An 18,490-nucleotide genomic window follows, 5' to 3' on the forward strand; every position below is an offset into this window, starting at 1 on the left:
CAGCACCCACGCTTCCACCCGAAGCGCTCAAGGAACCCTTCTCAGCGGGCAAGGATGGGGAAGGGGCAGCATTTTTCTCCGGGGAACCCTGGCAGGGGAAAAGGGCTGCCTGGACGAAGAGTGACTTGGTGGTTGAGGGGCGGCCGGGGTAGCGGTGAGAACTGCCTGGGATAAACAGGAGTGGGTATGGTTCGGTTCCCAGACCAGCACAGGCATAACCCGGGAGGAGGCGGCTGGCTTTCTCTGTGGTCTCCAGGCAGCGCCCACCCTCACCCGACACACTGGCGCTCCCTGTTTGTTCTCAGCGCAGGTGGAGCAGCCTGTGTAGGGCGTCAGGTTCCCACGGGAGGGGGCTGGAAGAGGGCTGGAGCACCCGAGTGCAGCGGGAGCAAAACTGAAGGGGGCCTGCGCAGGCCTGCGCTGGGTTCCTTGGGCCGGACGTAACTCCTCTAATGGTTCAGCCCTGCTTGAGGTCATTCTTCTCCATTCCAAAGAAACTCTGATATGACCTGGAATTCCATTCTCTGGCCTCCAGCAGTAGCTGTCAGAGGTGGGAGTTATCGGTCAAAGGGAACATTAGACTGGGGATGAGGTCTGAGTTTATGGGGAATTCAGAGACTCTTAGCCAATCAGTCTTTTGGAGAGAACCTGGTCCAGCTAGCACTGAGTTTATAAGGGATGAGACACTGAAGGAGGATTTAAGCCTGAGGTCAGTGGGAATGTTGTCAACCGCCCCCCTCCCCCCTTCTCCTGGCACTACCTGCCTTCCCCACCATAGCAGCCTGATTTTGCTGTTTGTTCAGCTCCAGCACAGGTGAGGCCTCAGATAACCTGCTGGACTTTTCCCACACTGGATGCGGGTAAGGTGTGGGAGCAGGGAAGCAAAGGAAATGTAGGGGAAAGGGGAGTGGAAATAGGAGAAGTAGACGGGCATTTACTTATTCAGCAAAGTATGTGCCAGGTATAGGGCTGTACACTAGCTGTCCGACACGGTCTGTGCCTGAGTAGCTCCCAAGCGAGTGGGGGAAAATGACAGGTAAGCCAATGATGGCAACATACGGTCATAAGTGCGTCCATCAGGATGCACAAATCGGACATCTACAAATCATCCTGAATGCCCTACTCCCTTATGCTCCTGCACCCCTGTGGTGGAGGCTGTGATGAAAAGCCCAGACTCCTGCCGAAAAATGAAGGATTTACTCTCCTTCTTCACTGAGAATGCTGCTGGAAGATAGGCCACAACTGTCAGCCCCCTTTGGGAGTTGCCTAAGCTGAAGAAAGCTGGCTCATTTAAGGTCATGTTCCCTTTCTGGGGCATCCTGCATACAATGACTGATCAGCAGAGAGGTATGAAGGTTCAGCTCCCTCACCCCGACAGAGGACAACTCTGAAAGATGTTCACAGCTGCTCATAGGGTTGACTGAGGTCGTTGGGCTGCTCAGCTTCTCCCTTTGCCCAATCCCACTTTCATCCTCTCTCTTATACAGGTGTTGACTCTGAGAGCACTCCTTAGTAAACATCCTCCACAGTAATCTCTGTCTTAGAGTCTGCTTCCTGGGGAACATAACAGGCTCCCTCCCGTGTTCAATCCATCATGAAGTGCTGTTGATTTTAGCTACTGCTCCACTGACGTTGCCCCACTGTTTCTTGTACTACTCTCCCAGCCTCCTAAGTGGTCCACATTTTACTGATGCCTCCTTACATCCACCCTCCACCTTATAGCCAGAGTGATACATTTAGAATACAGATCCGATTATGCCACTCTTCTGACCTTTGCTTTGGGGATAGAAAAAGTGTTTTAACAGAGTCTATGAAGCCTGCATGTCCTGACTCCTACTGATCTCTCTAACCACCTTGTTTTGAGTCACTGTTGTTCTTGGTCTCTCCACTGAAGACACTGGCCTTCCTTTAGTCCAGTTTTTGGATGTATATCCTCTAGTTACATGGTTTCTGGGCATTCTCTCTGGAAGTTTTCCTTCCTTATTTAATTAACTCCTACTCATCCTTCTGATCTCAGCTCAAGGTCTCAGCATTTCTCAGGGGTGTTTCTCCTGGCTTTCCCTCCTGGGTAGGCAGAATCACAAGATGATCCCTAATGACTCTCACTCTTGTATGGTCTCCTTCCCTCAGGTGTGGGTGGAACCTGTGAATGTGATGAGACTCTACTCCTAAGATTATGGTACATGGCAAAAGGGATTTTGTGGATGTAATTAATGATGCTAATCAGTTGACCTCAAGATACAGAGATTATCCAATTAGTCCTAACTAAATCATATGAATCCTTTAAAAGCCACGAATTTTCTCAGGTTGGCAGCAGAAGGGGAAGTCAAAGAGATTTGAGGAACAAGATTTGATACACTGTAGCTGGCTTGAAGATGGAGGGGGCCATGAGGCAAGGAATGGGGGTGGCTGTGGTTAGCTTGAGGATGGAGGAGGGCATAGAACAAGTACCTGAGAGTGTCCTCTAGCTGAGAGACATCTCTGGCTGACAGCCAGCAAGAAACTAGGGACCACAGTCCTACAACCACAGGAATTGGATCCTCCTAATCACAAGAATGAACCTGAAAGCAGATTTTCACCCAGAGCTTCCAGAAGAGAACTTAGTCTGGCTAGCATCCTGACTTCTGCTTGGTGATATCCTCCCTGAGCAAAGAACCCAGCCATACTACCTGTGAGCTAATAAGTGGATGTTTTTAAGCTACCAAATTCATGATAATTTGTTACCATAGAAATAGAAAATAACACACCTCTCATCTCAGGAGGTAGCAAATGCAGACCCTTGCAAGCCGTGCAAGGAAGAAGTGAGGGCATTGGAAATTCGTTAAAATTTAGAAAGACTTGGAAATATTGTAGTGGCAGCTGGTTTGGAGAGCAACTTAAGGAATGGGACCAACTGGGAACTGCATAGGAACTGTTTGATAATCACCTACTATGTTCCAAGCATATTATCTTTAATCCTCACAAAGAACTACAAATTTGGGCACAAGATTATTGATCACTATTTTAAATGAAAAAACTGGCTCAGAGAGAGTTTTAATAACTTGCCCCAAGCCACAAAGCTACTAGGTGAAAAAAGCCACAATTCAAAGCCAGGGATTTGGGAAGTCAGAATTCAGGTGCTCCTAGTATGCTGCTTCCCAGTGTAAGTTTTATTGTTTCTCTGGTCACCTTCTTTTTCTCATTTTACAAAATATATTTGTTTCAAATTTTCTTGACTTATAAAATCTCTTATTTCATCTCTTACCCTGTTGACAGCCCATATGTACAAACACACACACACACACACACACACACACACACACACACATACCATCCTTCAGTCACAACAAGTAACACGGCCTCCCACTTCATAGAGAAAATAGTAGCTATAAGACAGCAGCTCCCACCAGGGAATCTGGTCCATTTTGGATAAGTAAAGTTTCAGATGCCTATTAGACATCTAAGCAGGAATTCCAGTAGGGAGCTGAATAAGCAACTTGTATAGGAAGTAACGTAAACCATAGAATTAATGAGAGTATGCTGAATAAGGAGAAATGAGGAACCAGGTCAGAAGTCTGGAAAAGACCATTATTTAAAGGCTGGATAGAGAAAGACCAGTCTGTAAAAGAGACCAAGAAGGAGCATATAGAGGGGTGAAAGGAGAACAAAGGGAGCAAGGCATCATGAAAGCAAAAGACATGCTGAATGGAATCAAATACTGCTCCTGCACGAAGAAAACAAGGATGAGAAATGTTCTCTGAATTCAGGGACCTGGAGGTCCTTGGCCACAGAAAGAGCCATTTTGCTGAGGTCCTAGAGACAGAAGACAGATCAGATGTACTGAACGCTGAATGTCACGGGAGAAAGTGGAGCAAGTGACTTTAGACAAGGATTTAAAAAAATTTTTTATTTAATTTACTTTTTTATACAGCAGGTTCTTATTAGTTATCCATTTTATACATATTAGTGTATATATGTCAATCCCAATCTCTCAATTCATCACAGCACCGCCCCTCCTCACTTTCCCCCCTTGGTTAGACAAGTCTTTTTGAAGAACAGTTATTAAGGAAAGGAAAGAGGGTAGTAACTAGAGGGGGATGTGGAATGCAAGATTTTAAGATGGAAGAAGTAGAATATTTTTAGGGGCAGATGGAATTACTGCAATGTGTAGAAAAGACTGAAGATACGAGAGAGAGACACTAATGCAAGGTTCCTGAGAAAAGGTAGGGAAGTATGGAACCCAGTGCATGTGTGGAGGGTTCTAGCTTTTGATGGGAGTACAGATTCAATTGTAAGAAGTTAGTAGAAGAGAATAATTATAGATGAAAACGTCATGGCAACCAGATAACAAGTATATAGATGAAAATGTCATGGCAACCAGATAACAAGTATATTTCCTAGACTTTTTTTTGCAGCTAAGTGTGGCTTAATGACTTCATTCTAGACAGTGGTTGTGGATGGAAGTCATAAGTGCAGCTTCCAGATCAAGTTCTTAAAGGAAAAGAGTGAACTCTCTCTTCCTCGTTGACTTTTCTTGCAGGTTGACTGTGGATGTGGATAAGCCACTTTCAGTCATGCAGTGAAGTGTGCATCCCTCACACACTAGGGATGGCAGAGTGACAAGATGGAAAGGGCCTGGGTCTCCTACATGCTCAAGTCATTTTGCCACTTCTGGTTCTCTTGTATGAAAAGGAAAGAAACTACAGTCTTAAGGCTCTATAATTTTTTTTCTCTCTTTTATCATAACAACTTGATCTGTAGCTTAAGACAGTAGGTGTTAGATTTGGTGGAGAGCTATTTTTTTATAGTTTCTGGTTTCTCTATGAAATTGGAGATCTGTTTACAGTGAGTGGTATGTATATGTATGTGTGTATGTGTATAGGACTGAAATTTTAGGAGTCAAGATGGTTTAAGAAAACTGTATATAATGGGAAAGGGAAAGTGGACATCTGAGGAATGTAGTAAGATAATTAGGAAAGTGTTGAGGACCCACTTAAGAGTTGGTGACCGTGAATGTCTAGTGGTATCAGTTTCTCCAGCAGAGCCCAGACAGTTGGATGCAAGCATGGAGAATGTTGATGGTTCAGTTCCTCCTAAGTTGAGATTTTACCAGATGGGTGGGATGGAAAACAAAGGGACAAGCGTGAAATGATGGGCCACAAAATCTCAGCTGGACGTGGAGAAGACAGAGCTATGAGGTAGGTGACAAAGTTTAGATGAGTAATAAGTAGGCTTTAGAAGGTTGGGAGTCATCAGCAATAAGGAAGGGAAGAGGGTAGCACAATGAACACACGAGTGTCAAAGAGCAGAGGTCTATTGAGAGTAAAGAAGCAGCATTGCTGAGGGCAGAGGATCCCCAAATCTGTGTACATGGATTATGAGAGGATGAGAAGCCACCCCTTTCTGTGAAGGATATACTATCCCTGGGGGATGGCTGGTTTTAGTTAACACGGGAGTTGAGAGGGTGTTCAAAGTTGAGGACATAGCAGTTTGCTGATGTTGGGAAAGGAGTTACAGAGGACGAAACTCCTCTGAGAAGCTTTCCTTAGCCCCACACATCTGGGTTAGGTGCCTCTTAACCCATGTACTTCTGTAACACCTGTATCTCTCATTACAGTAATTCTTACAATTATGTGTCTTGTAATTGCCGTTTTGCTTGTCTATATTTCAAGGGCCTGGTGTCTGTCCTTTTCTCCAACATTTTCTCAAACCACTCCCCACACTACTCTCATTTCTAACTTTTCTTTATGCTCAAGGAAGCTTGAGTTGTTTAGTGTTTCATGGTGCTTTCCGTATTGTTCATCATCCGCGTACCCTGCTCACATTCTCCCCTCGAACTAAGTGCAGTTGGGTGATGGGAGGTGAGGTCCAGGAGACGGTGGGTATAAACTGTTTCAAGAAGATGGTTTGTAAAGAGGAAAAACAGCCAAGTCATGGATACAGTGGGGAAAGAGGACATATCATGATCAGAGGAGGGAGGAGGAGGGATGAAAACACACTGCTAAGAGGGTCAAAGCTCATTTCTCAAAATCAGGAAATTCCATCCATGCGAGAGTTAAGCCAACACTTGGGGAGAATGGGATTGCTTAGGGCCAGGAAACAGGGGAATTTTAGATGAGAGCAAGGAGGGGAATGCAAAGTCAATGCCAGAGGACAGAGACTTGGACCCTTGTTCCAGAACAAGTCAGAAACCTAAGAGGTCAAGGAAGCAAGTGCATGAGGTCCTGAAGTAGGGCCAGGTTCAGTCCTCAGGGAAGCTGCCTTTCTGACTCAGGCCTTGACCTGTCAATGTTGTCAGTTTTTTGGTTTTTGGTGCTTGTGTGTGTGTGTGTGTGTGTGTGTGTGTGTGTGTGTGTCTTGCAGGGGGTGCTGGCCCACCTCGCTCGACTCTTGTGGCTTAGAACAATCTACCTTTGCCTTGGGGAAGTCTCAGTCACCCACGCTACTGCCCAAGGTGGGCACATGATCCTTCTTTCAATATTCCATATCACAATTGAGATAAGAGGGGAATGTTTAAACAACATGTCAGTAAATGTGCAAGGGAAAGAACGAAAGACAGGAGCACATAGTGCCGAATGCACAGCCACATAACCTGCTTTATAAGGTAGGACCTATTTCCAGCTAGCTTGCAGGTCCACAGAACATCAGCACTTTCCTTGGGAAACCCAGTGCTCACACACGGTGATGTGAGGGTCCTGAACATGCTCTGTCTCCACACCCCTGGCCCAGACACACATGCAGCTGGGATCCAGTGCTAGGAGGGGAACCAGTCATTTAGTCCTTGGGGTGCCAGCTTGCCCACTGGCTCAGCCCCTCCCCCTGTGGCTGATCAGGTTGCCTCTTCCCCTCCCCGTTCAAGGCCTTCTTTTCTGGGCATTTCTGTGATGTGCAGATATTCTTCTGTGCTGAGCTCCTGCCCACGCACTCCCTGCCCACGCAGAAGCCCCTTCTCTTGGCATAATTCAACAAAGAGGGAATGGGCTGAGAAGACACACCACCTGGAGCCAGAGCAGGCAGAGATGCTGGCCAGAGGAAAGAAACCAGGGGCAGGAGCAGCCCTCCAGAGGCTGGCCTTATGCTGGGGAGAGCAGAGCATACACTGGGGGCTGGCTCCCGCTGGAGGGTTACATTTGGCTTCAGATGTGGCTCTCACAGGTAGGCCAAGACAGACCTGGATCCCCCAGGTCAGGGCCTCACTTGAGGACTAAAATGGCCATAGGAAGGCTCACCCAGGAAGTCAGATGGATAGAGGGCTTCCAGGAATACATTTGAGCCTCTGGGGCCCTGTGAAACCTACTGGTGAAGGGCAAGGCTGAGGGCAACAGGCCAAGGTACCGAAACCGGAAAGGCAATGCCAGACACAGAGAGGGCCCATGCATTCTGCGTGAAAAGCACAGGAGTTTTCAAGCTCCCGGGTAGGGGAGTCTTGAATGATCCCAGCCATTCCATAAGTGTAGATCCCACCAGGTGCCTTGGGCTCTGATTTGGCACAGCTAATGTCTCTCAGCATCACCACTGCTGCATTTTAGTTTTTGTTAAGACATCTGAATAAGTTTTTTCATAACCCAGTCGAGAGCCCGATTCTGTCTCTAAGATTCCATTTCTCCCTGGGGAATTCTCTCAGCTTTGCAAGGCAACGCAATCCTAATGCCCGGGAGGGAGCTGGAAGGAAGGGAGGAAAGGAGAGCCCTGCGCCCTCTGCTGGCCAGACCTGGCATTGCCAGCACAGCCCCAAGGCCCAGGGCCAAGCAGGGGGCCACAACCTGGCTCCTCAGGGTCCTCAAAGGCATAATAAGCTGCTAGAGGGATAGGAGTAATGGTCATAGCTATTATTCATTATTAAGCATTTGCTATCTGTCAGACACTGGTAGACAGTTTACATTTCTTATCTCATTTACATTTTAATTCCCCAAGTACTGCTTTCAACAACCTTGAACGATTTTGTAGGAGGTGAAGAGTCCCCCAGCCAGTAAGCAATGTTTCGGAACTAAAATCTCTGACTCTGACTGGCCTACAAGCACATGATTGGCTCCAAACTCTTTCTTATCTGTTGTGCTTTTAGGCCAGCCTAATACCTGACCTGACTTGGGCCATGCCCTGATCCCAGCTCCAGTCCAGTTTGACCATCCATTTCTGATCCAGGCGTCAAGCCAAACCCTAGCTTCAGCCCCAAGCTAGAATCCACCAACCTTGCCTCCTGTTCCTGGCTCCTAGTGTCTGCGCCAGATCTTCCCCGGGCTGGATGGCCTGTCTCGCTATGAATAGGATTTCCTCCCAAGCTTGATACTTTATTTCCATCTCTCTTTGGGGCTAGCAGCCAAACTGTCAGAAAGGAAAAGGTGAAGTACAAGGGCCAGAGAAGCTTCTGTGGGGGGAATAGCTAACTGGGAACACTGAGGAGGAGTGTACATCTCAAATCTCAGCCAGGCCAAGGTGTCCTGAGGTTAGTGACCCAAGGAGGGAAGTGGGTGAGGCCCTAGATCCTGCGGGAGGGAGAAGAGGTAAGCCAGAAGCAGCTGGGCTCTCAGCAGGAGGGCCCTTGAACAGTTCTGACACCCCTGTAGGAATCTGGCGGTGACTCCCCAACACCTGCCCTCCTCCCACAGCTGCGTGTGTGCGGGCAGAGAGCTGCAATTGGCAGGTCTTCTCCAGAGCAGTGGGTGGTCCCTTGCCTTTGGCAGTAGCCCTGAGATCACACTTCAGCACACTGGGCGGGCTTGCTGGTGATTCACAGGTTCTGCTCTGCACCACTGGCTCCTTCTCCTCTAGTTACTACTTGTTATCACCATCACAGCTTGCAACAGACATTCTCAAGAAAAGAAGGAGCTTGCCTGGTCTTGACCTCAAGCTGAGGTAGTCCCTTTACTTATCTCCCTAAAAGAAACAGTAAGACAGACCTCGGTTTCTTTCCATGTGACTTAGGGGCCCTGAGATACTGGGCAAGTTATCTAATCTCCCAGAGCCTTGGTTTCCCCATTTCAAAATGGGAAAATAAGAACATCTTTCTCATAGTTGTAAAGATGAATTGAGACAATGCACTTAGCCCAGGACCTGGCATAAAACAGCTTTACAATAAATCATATGTAATATTTTTAGTTGCTCCATGGGCTCGTTTCCTGATTTGGAAAAATGAGCATAAAATCATCTAAATTTCCTAATATTGCTAATTTAAATTTCCAAATGAGATAATTTATATAGAGCAGTTATAAGTGATTCCATAACAGTGTGTTAAAAAGTTGGACATTTCCTTGATTCCCTAAATCAGACAATTCTCATCTAAGTGTTTAACCACCTACCTTACAGAAGATTTAATCTCACTTGTGTTTTGTGACTTTCTTTCCATTCTCTCTTCCTCCAAATTTAGGGTCTTATAAAAGTCTCTGGGGTTTTTATTTTGGACAGAATAGCTGCAGAGGGGGAGGGCCTCTGGCAGTCAGACCATGTTGGTTATGAAGGTATACACCTCGCTCAAGCCTGTGCTCCCCCTAAGGGTGCCGCTCTGAGGCTCCAGTGTGAGCTGGGGCAAGGTGATCTTTCTCCAGTTTCCAAAGACTCAATTCTTCTGGGCCTGCGGTGAAAGTGGGGTCCAGGCTGCTTTCCTTCCCAGAAACCCTGTGATAGGTAGAATTTTTACTTCCATTGTCTTTGCCCTCTGGTGTTACTTCTCCAGAACTGTGAGATAATAAATGGGTGCTGTTTAAAGCTCTTAAATTTAAGGGCAATATGTTACAGCAGCATAAGAAAACTAATAAAATGCTGAAGCATCCCATTCCTTTTCTTAGTCTTGGGGAATCTCCTTCCTCAGAAGTCCATAAGCTTCCGCTTCCTCAATTCTCAGTCCTCGCAGACAATCGGGCACAATTCACTCCTAGGTGAATTTTTTGTGAAAACCTCGGAGCTCTGATTTTCACAAACAAAAGGTAGGGCAGAGAGTTTCTGAAAATTTATATATGCTTTTAACTTTTTATTTTATATTGGAGTATAGTAGATTAACAATGCTGTATTAGTTTCAGGTGTACAGGAAAGTGATTCAGTTATACATATTCATGTATCTATTCTTTTTCAAATTCTTTTCCCATTTTGGAAATTTCTATTTTTGATGCTGCAATTCAAAAAGCTTTAAGTCAAGGGGATACAGAGATTTAGGTACTTTCTTATGATGAGAGGAGGGATAAAATGAACAAAACCCAAATGAATATCTCAGTGAAGTTTCTTGCCACATATATAAGTACGTAGCCTAGCAATTGACACACAGTAAATAATATTCTTTGGGCTAAAAGATTATTTTTGTTGTTGTTTTGTTGTTGTGATTCCAGGAACTTAAAATTGTGTTCCCTTCTGCCCATCCTGACTCAACTCTATGCAGCTTGATCCCAAGTTGTCAAAACACTGTCTTCCACACAGAAGTCTCTCCACAACTAGAGGACCCCAGCACGGTATTGCTGATATTCAAGATGTCCTGTGGTGTGGTGGCTCTACCAGGAGGAATTTGATCCCCTCATCCTAGAAAAGCAGAGGCAGAGCAAGATGCACAGCTGACTACAGAAGAATTTTGTTTCTGCAGCTGGCAAGATGGCCAGTTATTACCCTCCTTGTGCTGTAGACCAGGATTCTATGGGGTGGCACGGCCACCTGTTCTAAGAGAGCCTTCTCTTGGGACAGGTGTGCACCTTATCAATGAAAAGCTTATTCTCAGCACCCCAAATCCATCAGGAACCACTAAAAAGGCCTTCATTACATACCCACCCATTCTATGTCAACATGATTTGAAGGTAGAGATGGTAGGAAAACCTCTTGAGAAATTGACACTCGTCTTCCTCCAATGTTGGGCCTTTACCTGCTTCGACTCCCATCTCTTTGGTTGCCAAATATATATTTAGGTACCTACCATATGCCAGGCACAGTTTTGGCTCTGAGGATAGAGTGATAATCAAGACAGACAGTGACAATCTGATGGATCTCATAATTTGTGAGGAGGCTATCAAAAAATAACCACACATTTTAAAATGACTTAATGTGGGGCTTCCCTGGTGGCGCAGTGGTTGCGAGTCTGCCTGCCGAGGCAGGGGACGCGGGTTCGTGCCCCGGTCCGGGAGGATCCCACGTGCCGCGGAGCGGCTGGGCCCGTGATCCATGGCCGCTGGGCCTACGCGTCCGGAGCCTGTGCTCCGCAGTGGGAGGGGCCACAGCGGTGAGAGGCCCGTGTACCGCAAAAGAAAAAAAAAAAAGACTCAATGTGCAATGACCCTCATAATCTCTCTTGACACCCTGGCTCCAGCCACAGCCTCAGTTTCTATGGCTGTTTGAAAAAGTTGTGTTTCAGGTCCTTCATATCTGAGTCCTGCATCATATCTAAAAGGTTGGTCAGCTGAGAGGGCCCCAACAGCTCTGGGGAATGTCTCCATGACAACACATTAGCAGATGCTCCGGACACATCCTGCCCTCACAGCACTGGGGGCCCTACCCTACATTCTTTTGTACTACCTGTAATAATCATTCTTGATATTTTGTAACTGATGATTCAACATCTTGAAATCATGAGAAAATTAAAGGCCAGAGTTGTTTACATCTCCCCTGTGATCTTTCATGGATGCCTGAAAATCATATTGCAAACACTTCAACCACAAGACCCCAAACTGTTTTTCGCTTCCTACCTAATAGGGGATGTCCCCACCTAAAAACTTGCTACCGGTATAGAAATAAAGGCTCTTTTACCCATGTTTTCTTCTTGTTGCTTCTGCCTCCTGACCAACGCTGGTGCTTCCCCATGTGGCCCTGCATGGCACAGTGTGCCCCCTCCTGTTGAGGACTGTAAGTAATCAATTCTTCTTTCAATGGCATTGATCTCTGAGTGTGTCATCACTCATCAGTGTAATATAAATTTATCAGTTTGATATTGATAAATTCAATTCCAGGCACATTTTAAAATACCACCTGGCACAGCCCACACCCAAAGACTTGCCAGGCCCTGGAGGAGCTAGAGTTGTGGCAAGGGTGAACCTGATTCAGAGATGACACCTGACTCTGCTCCACAGACCCTATGACACTTTTCCGCCCCAAACCTGCAGACCTTCTTCTAAGTATGTAAAAGTTTCTCCAAAACTCCCCAAACACGCATCTCCTGTTGTCCCCAGTCATGATATTCCACTCCACCTAGTCTCTATTCTCCACCCTATATCTTGGAATGTATAGAGGAGGAGGGCTGGGTTTCTGACAGGACAAAGGCCAGCTCTGAGAACCAGCATGGTAGGACGGGGCCAGCTGAGTAGTTCTGGGAAATACTCTTCCCTTGGAATCAGTCCCGAGAGCAAGGTAGCCCTGGCCTCAGGTTCCAGGGCTGAACCAAAGGAAGGAAAAAGGAGCAGAGGTATTTCCTCTGGCTTACTAAGCTAGATCAAACACTTCAGAGCTCATGAGGTTGAGGACACAAACTCTGCTGTGAGATGCAATGGTCAGTGTGTATATGTGAATGTGTCTATGAAAACGTGTGCACACTTACAGCAGTGTGATGCAGAAGCCTGCTTTGCCTTGGCTCAGTGCTTCTTTTTTTTTTTTTTTTTTTTTTTTTTGCGGTACGTGGGCCTCTCACTGTTGTGGCCTCTCCCGTTGCGGAGCACAGGCTCCGGACGCGCAGGCTCAGCGGCCATGGCTCACGGGCCTAGCCGCTCCGCGGCATGTGGGATCTTCCCAGACCAGGGCACGAACCCACGTCCCCTGCATGGGCAGGCGGACTCTCAACCACTGCGCCACCAGGGAAGCCCGGCTCAGTGCTTCTTGATTCATCAGGTACTCCCGCCTCTTTGAATCCAGCCCAACAACTCTACACAGCCTGTGCCCCTTTCCCCTGTAACCGAGAATTCAGACAGAATTCATCCTGGACCCCATTGGCTTTGATGTTTCCCATCAGCCCCATAAATGCTTAGTGAGGAAGCAGATATTTATTGAAGTGCTACTTGCAGGGTACACTTGTGAACCTCCCATATGGAGGGGCATTTAAAAGATATCTTGGAACGAGAGGGTTATGGGAGTACTTTTGTGTGTTCACAAGTGTGTGCAAACCTGTGGAAGGCATCTGTGTGTACTGATGTGTGATTCTCAGTATATGCGTGTTTATGAGGTGTGTGACTGAATGTGCACATATGATGTGGGTATAAGACGTATCTATGTGAGAAAGCATGTGTGCTCTGAGAAGGGGAACTCCAGAGCATTTTATATGGATTTCACCGTCTCACGGCCAGTGTGGATATATGCACATAGGTGTGTGTGCGTGCGTGCGTGCGTGTGTGTGTGCGTGCGTGTGTGTGTGTGTGTACTGCGTGAGCAGGGGGTAAATGTGTGCTATACTCCTGCATCTCTAGGCGGTGCATCTACACACCCAGTTCACTCCCATCTCTGTAACCTAGCAGACTGGATGGCAGAGTTTCTGCAGGCAGGCTTTCCTACAACTCTGGATTCAACCGGTGGTGGGGGTCTGGGGAATAGCCATGGGGTCCCTCTGGGCTTGGGGGTCCCTCCTGGCCAGCTCTGCCCTCTCCATCCTTGGACGTTTCCTCCCCAGGTTCGCCCTCATGGTCGGCCTCGGCCAGTTCCTCAGGCATTGGCCACTCCTGAGTCTGCCACTCCTGCCGCTCGATGCGATAGGCGATCTTGAGTGCCCTGGACTCCAGCTCAGCCAGGAGTCGTGCGAACCTGGTCTGCAGATCATCGAGTTGCTGGTCGAGGCCTCGCAGCTGGGCCTCCGTGGCCTCCTGTAGGGCGGTCTCAGCTGCCTCGGCATTTACGTCCAACTTGTTCATTGTGAGCAGGATCTCACGGCCCTTTTCCTCCATGACGGCCTGGGCCTGTGGATACTCGCTCAGCACTTCCTGCAGGTCCTCCTTGCTCAGGCAGAACAGATCCGAATAACCTAGACTCTTGATGTTGGCTGTAGGGCGGTTCCCAGACATGTTCCCTGTGGCCACGGGCAGACATGTGGGAGGTTAGTCAGGGTGGGCGTGAGAGGGCATCTCCCTCTGGAACCAGGACCCCCACTTGCACATTTGTGCTTCCAAGCCTCTCTTCCTGCCTCATTAATTCTCTCATCCAGTAGAGTACTGGGTAGGGACTGGGCCCTGTGCTGGGTGGGTATCAGTGACCTGCCTCCAAGAGTTCACAGTCTAGAGGACTTAGACATTTAAGGGGATAGTTACGTAACAGTAAAGCCAATGCAGAGTAGATGTGCATCTGGTACTGTGGGAAGATAGGCAAAGAGCCCCTGACAAGCTGTAAGGCAGAGAATTTAGGGAAGCCTGGAGGAACTTAAGCCTGGACTGAGTAGGAGGTAACTAGGGGAGGGGGTGGGGAGGGCAGCTAGGCGAGCAGAGGGATGGACTTAGGAAAGAGTCAGGTGGTTACAGAATACAGGAAGCAGTCCAGGGAGGCTGAAGTTCAGGGTGTGAGGAGAGATGGAGAGAGCCGGGTCATGCTGGCCTCGTAGCCCTGGCAAGGAGTCCAGACCTTGTGTTGAGGACAGTGAGAAACTATTGAAATATTTCAAGCAGGAGAACTGTATGGTGTCATTTGCATTTTAGAAAGATGGTGGTGGGTGGTGGGTGGGAAGATAGGTTCGTCTGAATGCTGCAACGTCTCAGAGGTAGAAGGACCTTAGAAGGGACAAGGGAACTACCGTTTGTTGAACTCTTGCTATGTGCCAGGCATTGCACTGGGTGCCTCACTCGTAGCTCATTTAATCCTCCCAAATAACTCTTTGGGTTTTTAATATCATCCCTCTTGGGTAGGTGAGGAAACTGAGGCCTAAAAGAGGGAAGTGACTTGTCCAAAGTCAGGTAAACAGTGGCCAACTACATACAAGATGTGGGTCTTGAGGGGGTCCTTGGAGGAAGATGTGAGGCATTTAGGACAACTGGAGAGTGGGATCCCCAGACTGAGAGCACATCCAGTGCTCTCACGCCCTTTTCAGTCTTTCCCATCTCCTGTGGCCTCAGTGTCTTTACCCATGATTAGGTATAACAACTCCTACTGCACAGGCTGATAGGAGGAACAAATGAGCCAGTGTGCAGTACCTGGCCTGGACTGGAGCTGATGCAATAAATAGGAATTCCTTCCTTCTACCTTCCTTTCCACTTGGCTATGAGATATTTGTTTCTTGTACTGTTCCCAGGAGTGTATACTTATTACCTGTGTGACCTCGGACAAGTTCCCCAAACTCTCCGTGCTCTGATTTCCTTACCTTTAAAATGGGGATAATAGTACCTACTTTATAGAGCTGCTGTGAGAATTTGATGCGTTGGTACATGTGGAGAACTTTGAACAAGGCATGTAGTAAGCAGGCAACAAATATTAACCATTATTATTATTATTATTGATTGTTATTATCTCTGCATTTTCCATGGATCTGTTGGTGCCTTGGGTGGCTATCCACAGAGCAGGTCTGCTCTCTCTTCCAAGGACCCACGCTGCTCATTGACCTTGGCACAGCCTCTTCTCAGGGAACAGACCCTCCTTGTCCTGCTTCTCTCTTGAGCCCTCTAGTGGCTCAGGCAAGGGCCAGGTGTCCTTAATCTGTAGGCTCTGAAGTACCATCTGGTCTCAGCATGGGGTTCTGCTGTCCCCATTCCCCTCCCCTAGCCCTGTCTCCGGAACCAATGATGGCGTGCCCTCCTTTGATGTTGATGATGCTGATCTCCCCACAGTAGAGCCCTGCACCAGGCACAGCATACCGAGTGACACCATCATCGGCTACCACAGCCGGCTGACCCTCTTGGATGATGTACATCTCTCGGCCAGTGTCCCCCTTGCGGCAGACGTATTTGCCTGGTGAGTAGGTCTGGGGCTGCAGCTTCAGCACCAGCTCCTCCAGCAGGCCGGCCTCACAGTTCTGGAAGATCCGCACCCGGCTCAGAGTAGGCAGGTGTACAGACACGGCCACTTCTGCCCTCAACCGCTCAGGCAAGTGCTGTAAGATGGCTACCTCATTGGTCATCTTCTTGTTGATCTGCAGGTGCTGGTACCTGGGGGCAAGGTCCATCATCAGTCCTCACCAGCCCGCTACATGCCTCCCTCTACGTCTTCCATCAGGGCTCTCAGCTCGGCCTCGGCCAAGAACCCAACCACACCGAGTTCTCACAGGGGTCACGGGAATACTTGACAGTTGGTTGATAAACATCTTTAATGCACTACCTGCTGGTCAGAGATACGTTTTGACAGCTTCTCCCTCACCCAGGGCCTGGAAGCCTCCACCAGTGAACAGTGACTAGGATACCCTTTAGCTCTTGTCAGGCTCTACTCACCCACCATTCAGTGATGTCTTGTACCATATCACTGATATCTACTTCAGTCACCAAGCCCCATCTTCTTTAGTGATCCTCTGCTCTAGGTCCCCAACTTGGTGACACTTCCCTTTGTTCAGCCTACAGTATGGACTCCACGACATAGTCAACCATCTTGTTGTTGGCCATCCCCTGAGGAGTATTGCTTTTCCCTCTTACCTCTTCCAGGACCTTCTGAGTCCTACCAGGTGGTGGCAGTTCCCATTCCCTGGGTTCTGGGTTATCCTTCCTTGTGTATGAATTCCTCTCCCTGTCAATCTTTTACCCAACCCCTCGCCCTAAGTCCATATCCAATTAGTGGAGGAAATCCTTTTCCAAGTCCCACCCAGTGAACCCTCCAATGAGCCACATCCTGAATGCCCTGCCTGACCCACCAGGCAGTAAGAACCCAGCCACCTTCCTCAGACTCTATCCAGTACACCTCTCCCTGTCCTGGTCTGGAACTCCAGCATCCTCACCAGTCCATGACTCGCCGCTGCAGCCTGCGGTTGACGTGATGCAGCTTCATGTATTTCTTCACCAGGGCGTGGTCTGGGTAGAAGGCTGCATCTGCAGTGTTCATGTTGTAGATGACAGAGCTCATGCTACCCATGATGGTGGCGAAACCCATGACGGCCAGTAGGAAGTCTCCCACCACGAAGAGGTACTCCTCCTCCCGGTCTGGCAGCGGCGTATCGCCCACGGTGGTCAGGATCAGCGTGGAGAAGTGAAAGCTATAGAGGTACTGGCGCCACAGCTGCTCAAAGCCAGGCTGCGCGGGGTCGGGGTACACCCAGGCGTCACTCCCGAAGCCCAGGTACCGGGACAGGGCAAAGTATAGGCAGCTGTTCCAATGGATGACAGCAAAAACGTAAAGCATCAGCTTGGCGATGCGGAAGGCATTCGGGTGAACTGTGCAGGTCTCCATGCGGTCAAAGGCCTCAGAGAGGCGGGGCACCCGCAGAAAGCGGTTCAGCCTCAGCGTGGGCGTGTGCGGACCCAGACTCACATAGGCCACTTCCGTGGGTAACAGGGAAGCCAGGTCCAGGAAGAAGCTCCAGGTGCGAACGTAGCGACTCGAGATCCTACCCTGTCCACCACCAGTATGCCTTGTTCCAAGAATCCTGGTGGGGGAAGTGGGGGCCGTCGTGGGTGGTGTCAGATATAGGGTGGAGTCAGGGCATCTGCCTGCTCCAGAAACGAGGTTGAGGGTGGGCAGGCCAGGGCAGGCCAGGGAGACAGTTACCGGGGACAGGGTGGGGGCCGGCTTAACCCTGCTCCAGGGTTTCTGGGGTGAGCCCAGGGATACCGTAAACATAGAGGCATGTGAAAGTGCTGTCAGGGAGGGGGTCACTTTCTTGTTACTAAGAGGCTCTCTTTAGGAAGGGAACATGGAAAAAAAGTCAGTCCTGAGACTCACTGACCAGTGTGGAAGCGCACCACGATGTCCAGTAGGTAGAGCAGGTCACTCGTGCAGTCCAGTACTAACCAGGCCACCAGATAATAGTGCTGCAAGTCGGGGAAGCAGGCTCTGCGTGGCAGGGACAGAAAGGACTGGCTTAAGGGCGCCCTCCGTGTGTTAGGTGTTCTCCCGCAGCCGCTGAGCATTAAGTGCTGGGCTCTCGTATAGACGCCGCCCCTACACCAGCCCGTGCAAGGGACCCGCCCCTCTCCTGGGCCTCACTCTTTAGCCCTGGTCTCTGCTTAAGGCCCTTCCCATAGTGCCAAACCTGCACACGACGATGATGAGGTTATACATTACTGGGAAGACCATAGTGTTCAGCCACCAGTAGTAGTAATCCCCAGATGGGTCCAGGACAGGCAGCAACTTCCTGTTGGGCAAGAGGGGAAGTTGTGCTTCACTTATTCACCGTTCAGTGCTGTGGTTGTGACCGGAAGCAGCAAAGAAGGATCAGGCTCCATCTGGTGAGGCAGACAGATCTTACACAGGGGACCAGGATCTCTCACCTGGCCTTGGGTGGGGCAGGACTGCTGGACTCTGTCGTCTTCACTTTGCTGTCCTGGCCCATGGTTCTGTGGCCTGGTCCCTGGGTGTAAGATACCCAGGGCCTCTGCCTGCAGGTGGCTTCAGGAGGTGGGGGTAGTGCCAAGCTGCCCTTGGTCTCCAGGTGCGATTCCTCCATCTTTGGCTTCTAAAGCTCTTAGCAACACAACCAGGGCCAGCCGCTACTGCAAGAGTGGAG

The 18,490-nt window shown here is 48.9% G+C and overlaps 1 protein-coding gene across 1 annotated transcript; it reads right to left on the reverse strand.

Annotated features, from left to right (window-relative positions):
- Window positions 1-13,418: 13,418 nt before the first annotated feature.
- On the reverse strand, window positions 13,419-18,316 carry CNGA4 (cyclic nucleotide gated channel subunit alpha 4; the record flags this gene model as incomplete). Its single annotated transcript, XM_079929560.1, is given in 7 exon segments — window positions 13,419-13,930; window positions 15,622-15,989; window positions 16,766-17,375; window positions 17,378-17,410; window positions 17,711-17,817; window positions 18,017-18,118; window positions 18,255-18,316. Coding segments are annotated over 7 exon segments (1,794 nt in total).
- Between the last annotated feature and the right edge of the window lie 174 nt (window positions 18,317-18,490).

This window comes from Stenella coeruleoalba (genome assembly GCF_951394435.1).
Source record: "Stenella coeruleoalba genome assembly, chromosome: 8".
NCBI lineage: Eukaryota > Metazoa > Chordata > Mammalia > Artiodactyla > Delphinidae > Stenella > Stenella coeruleoalba.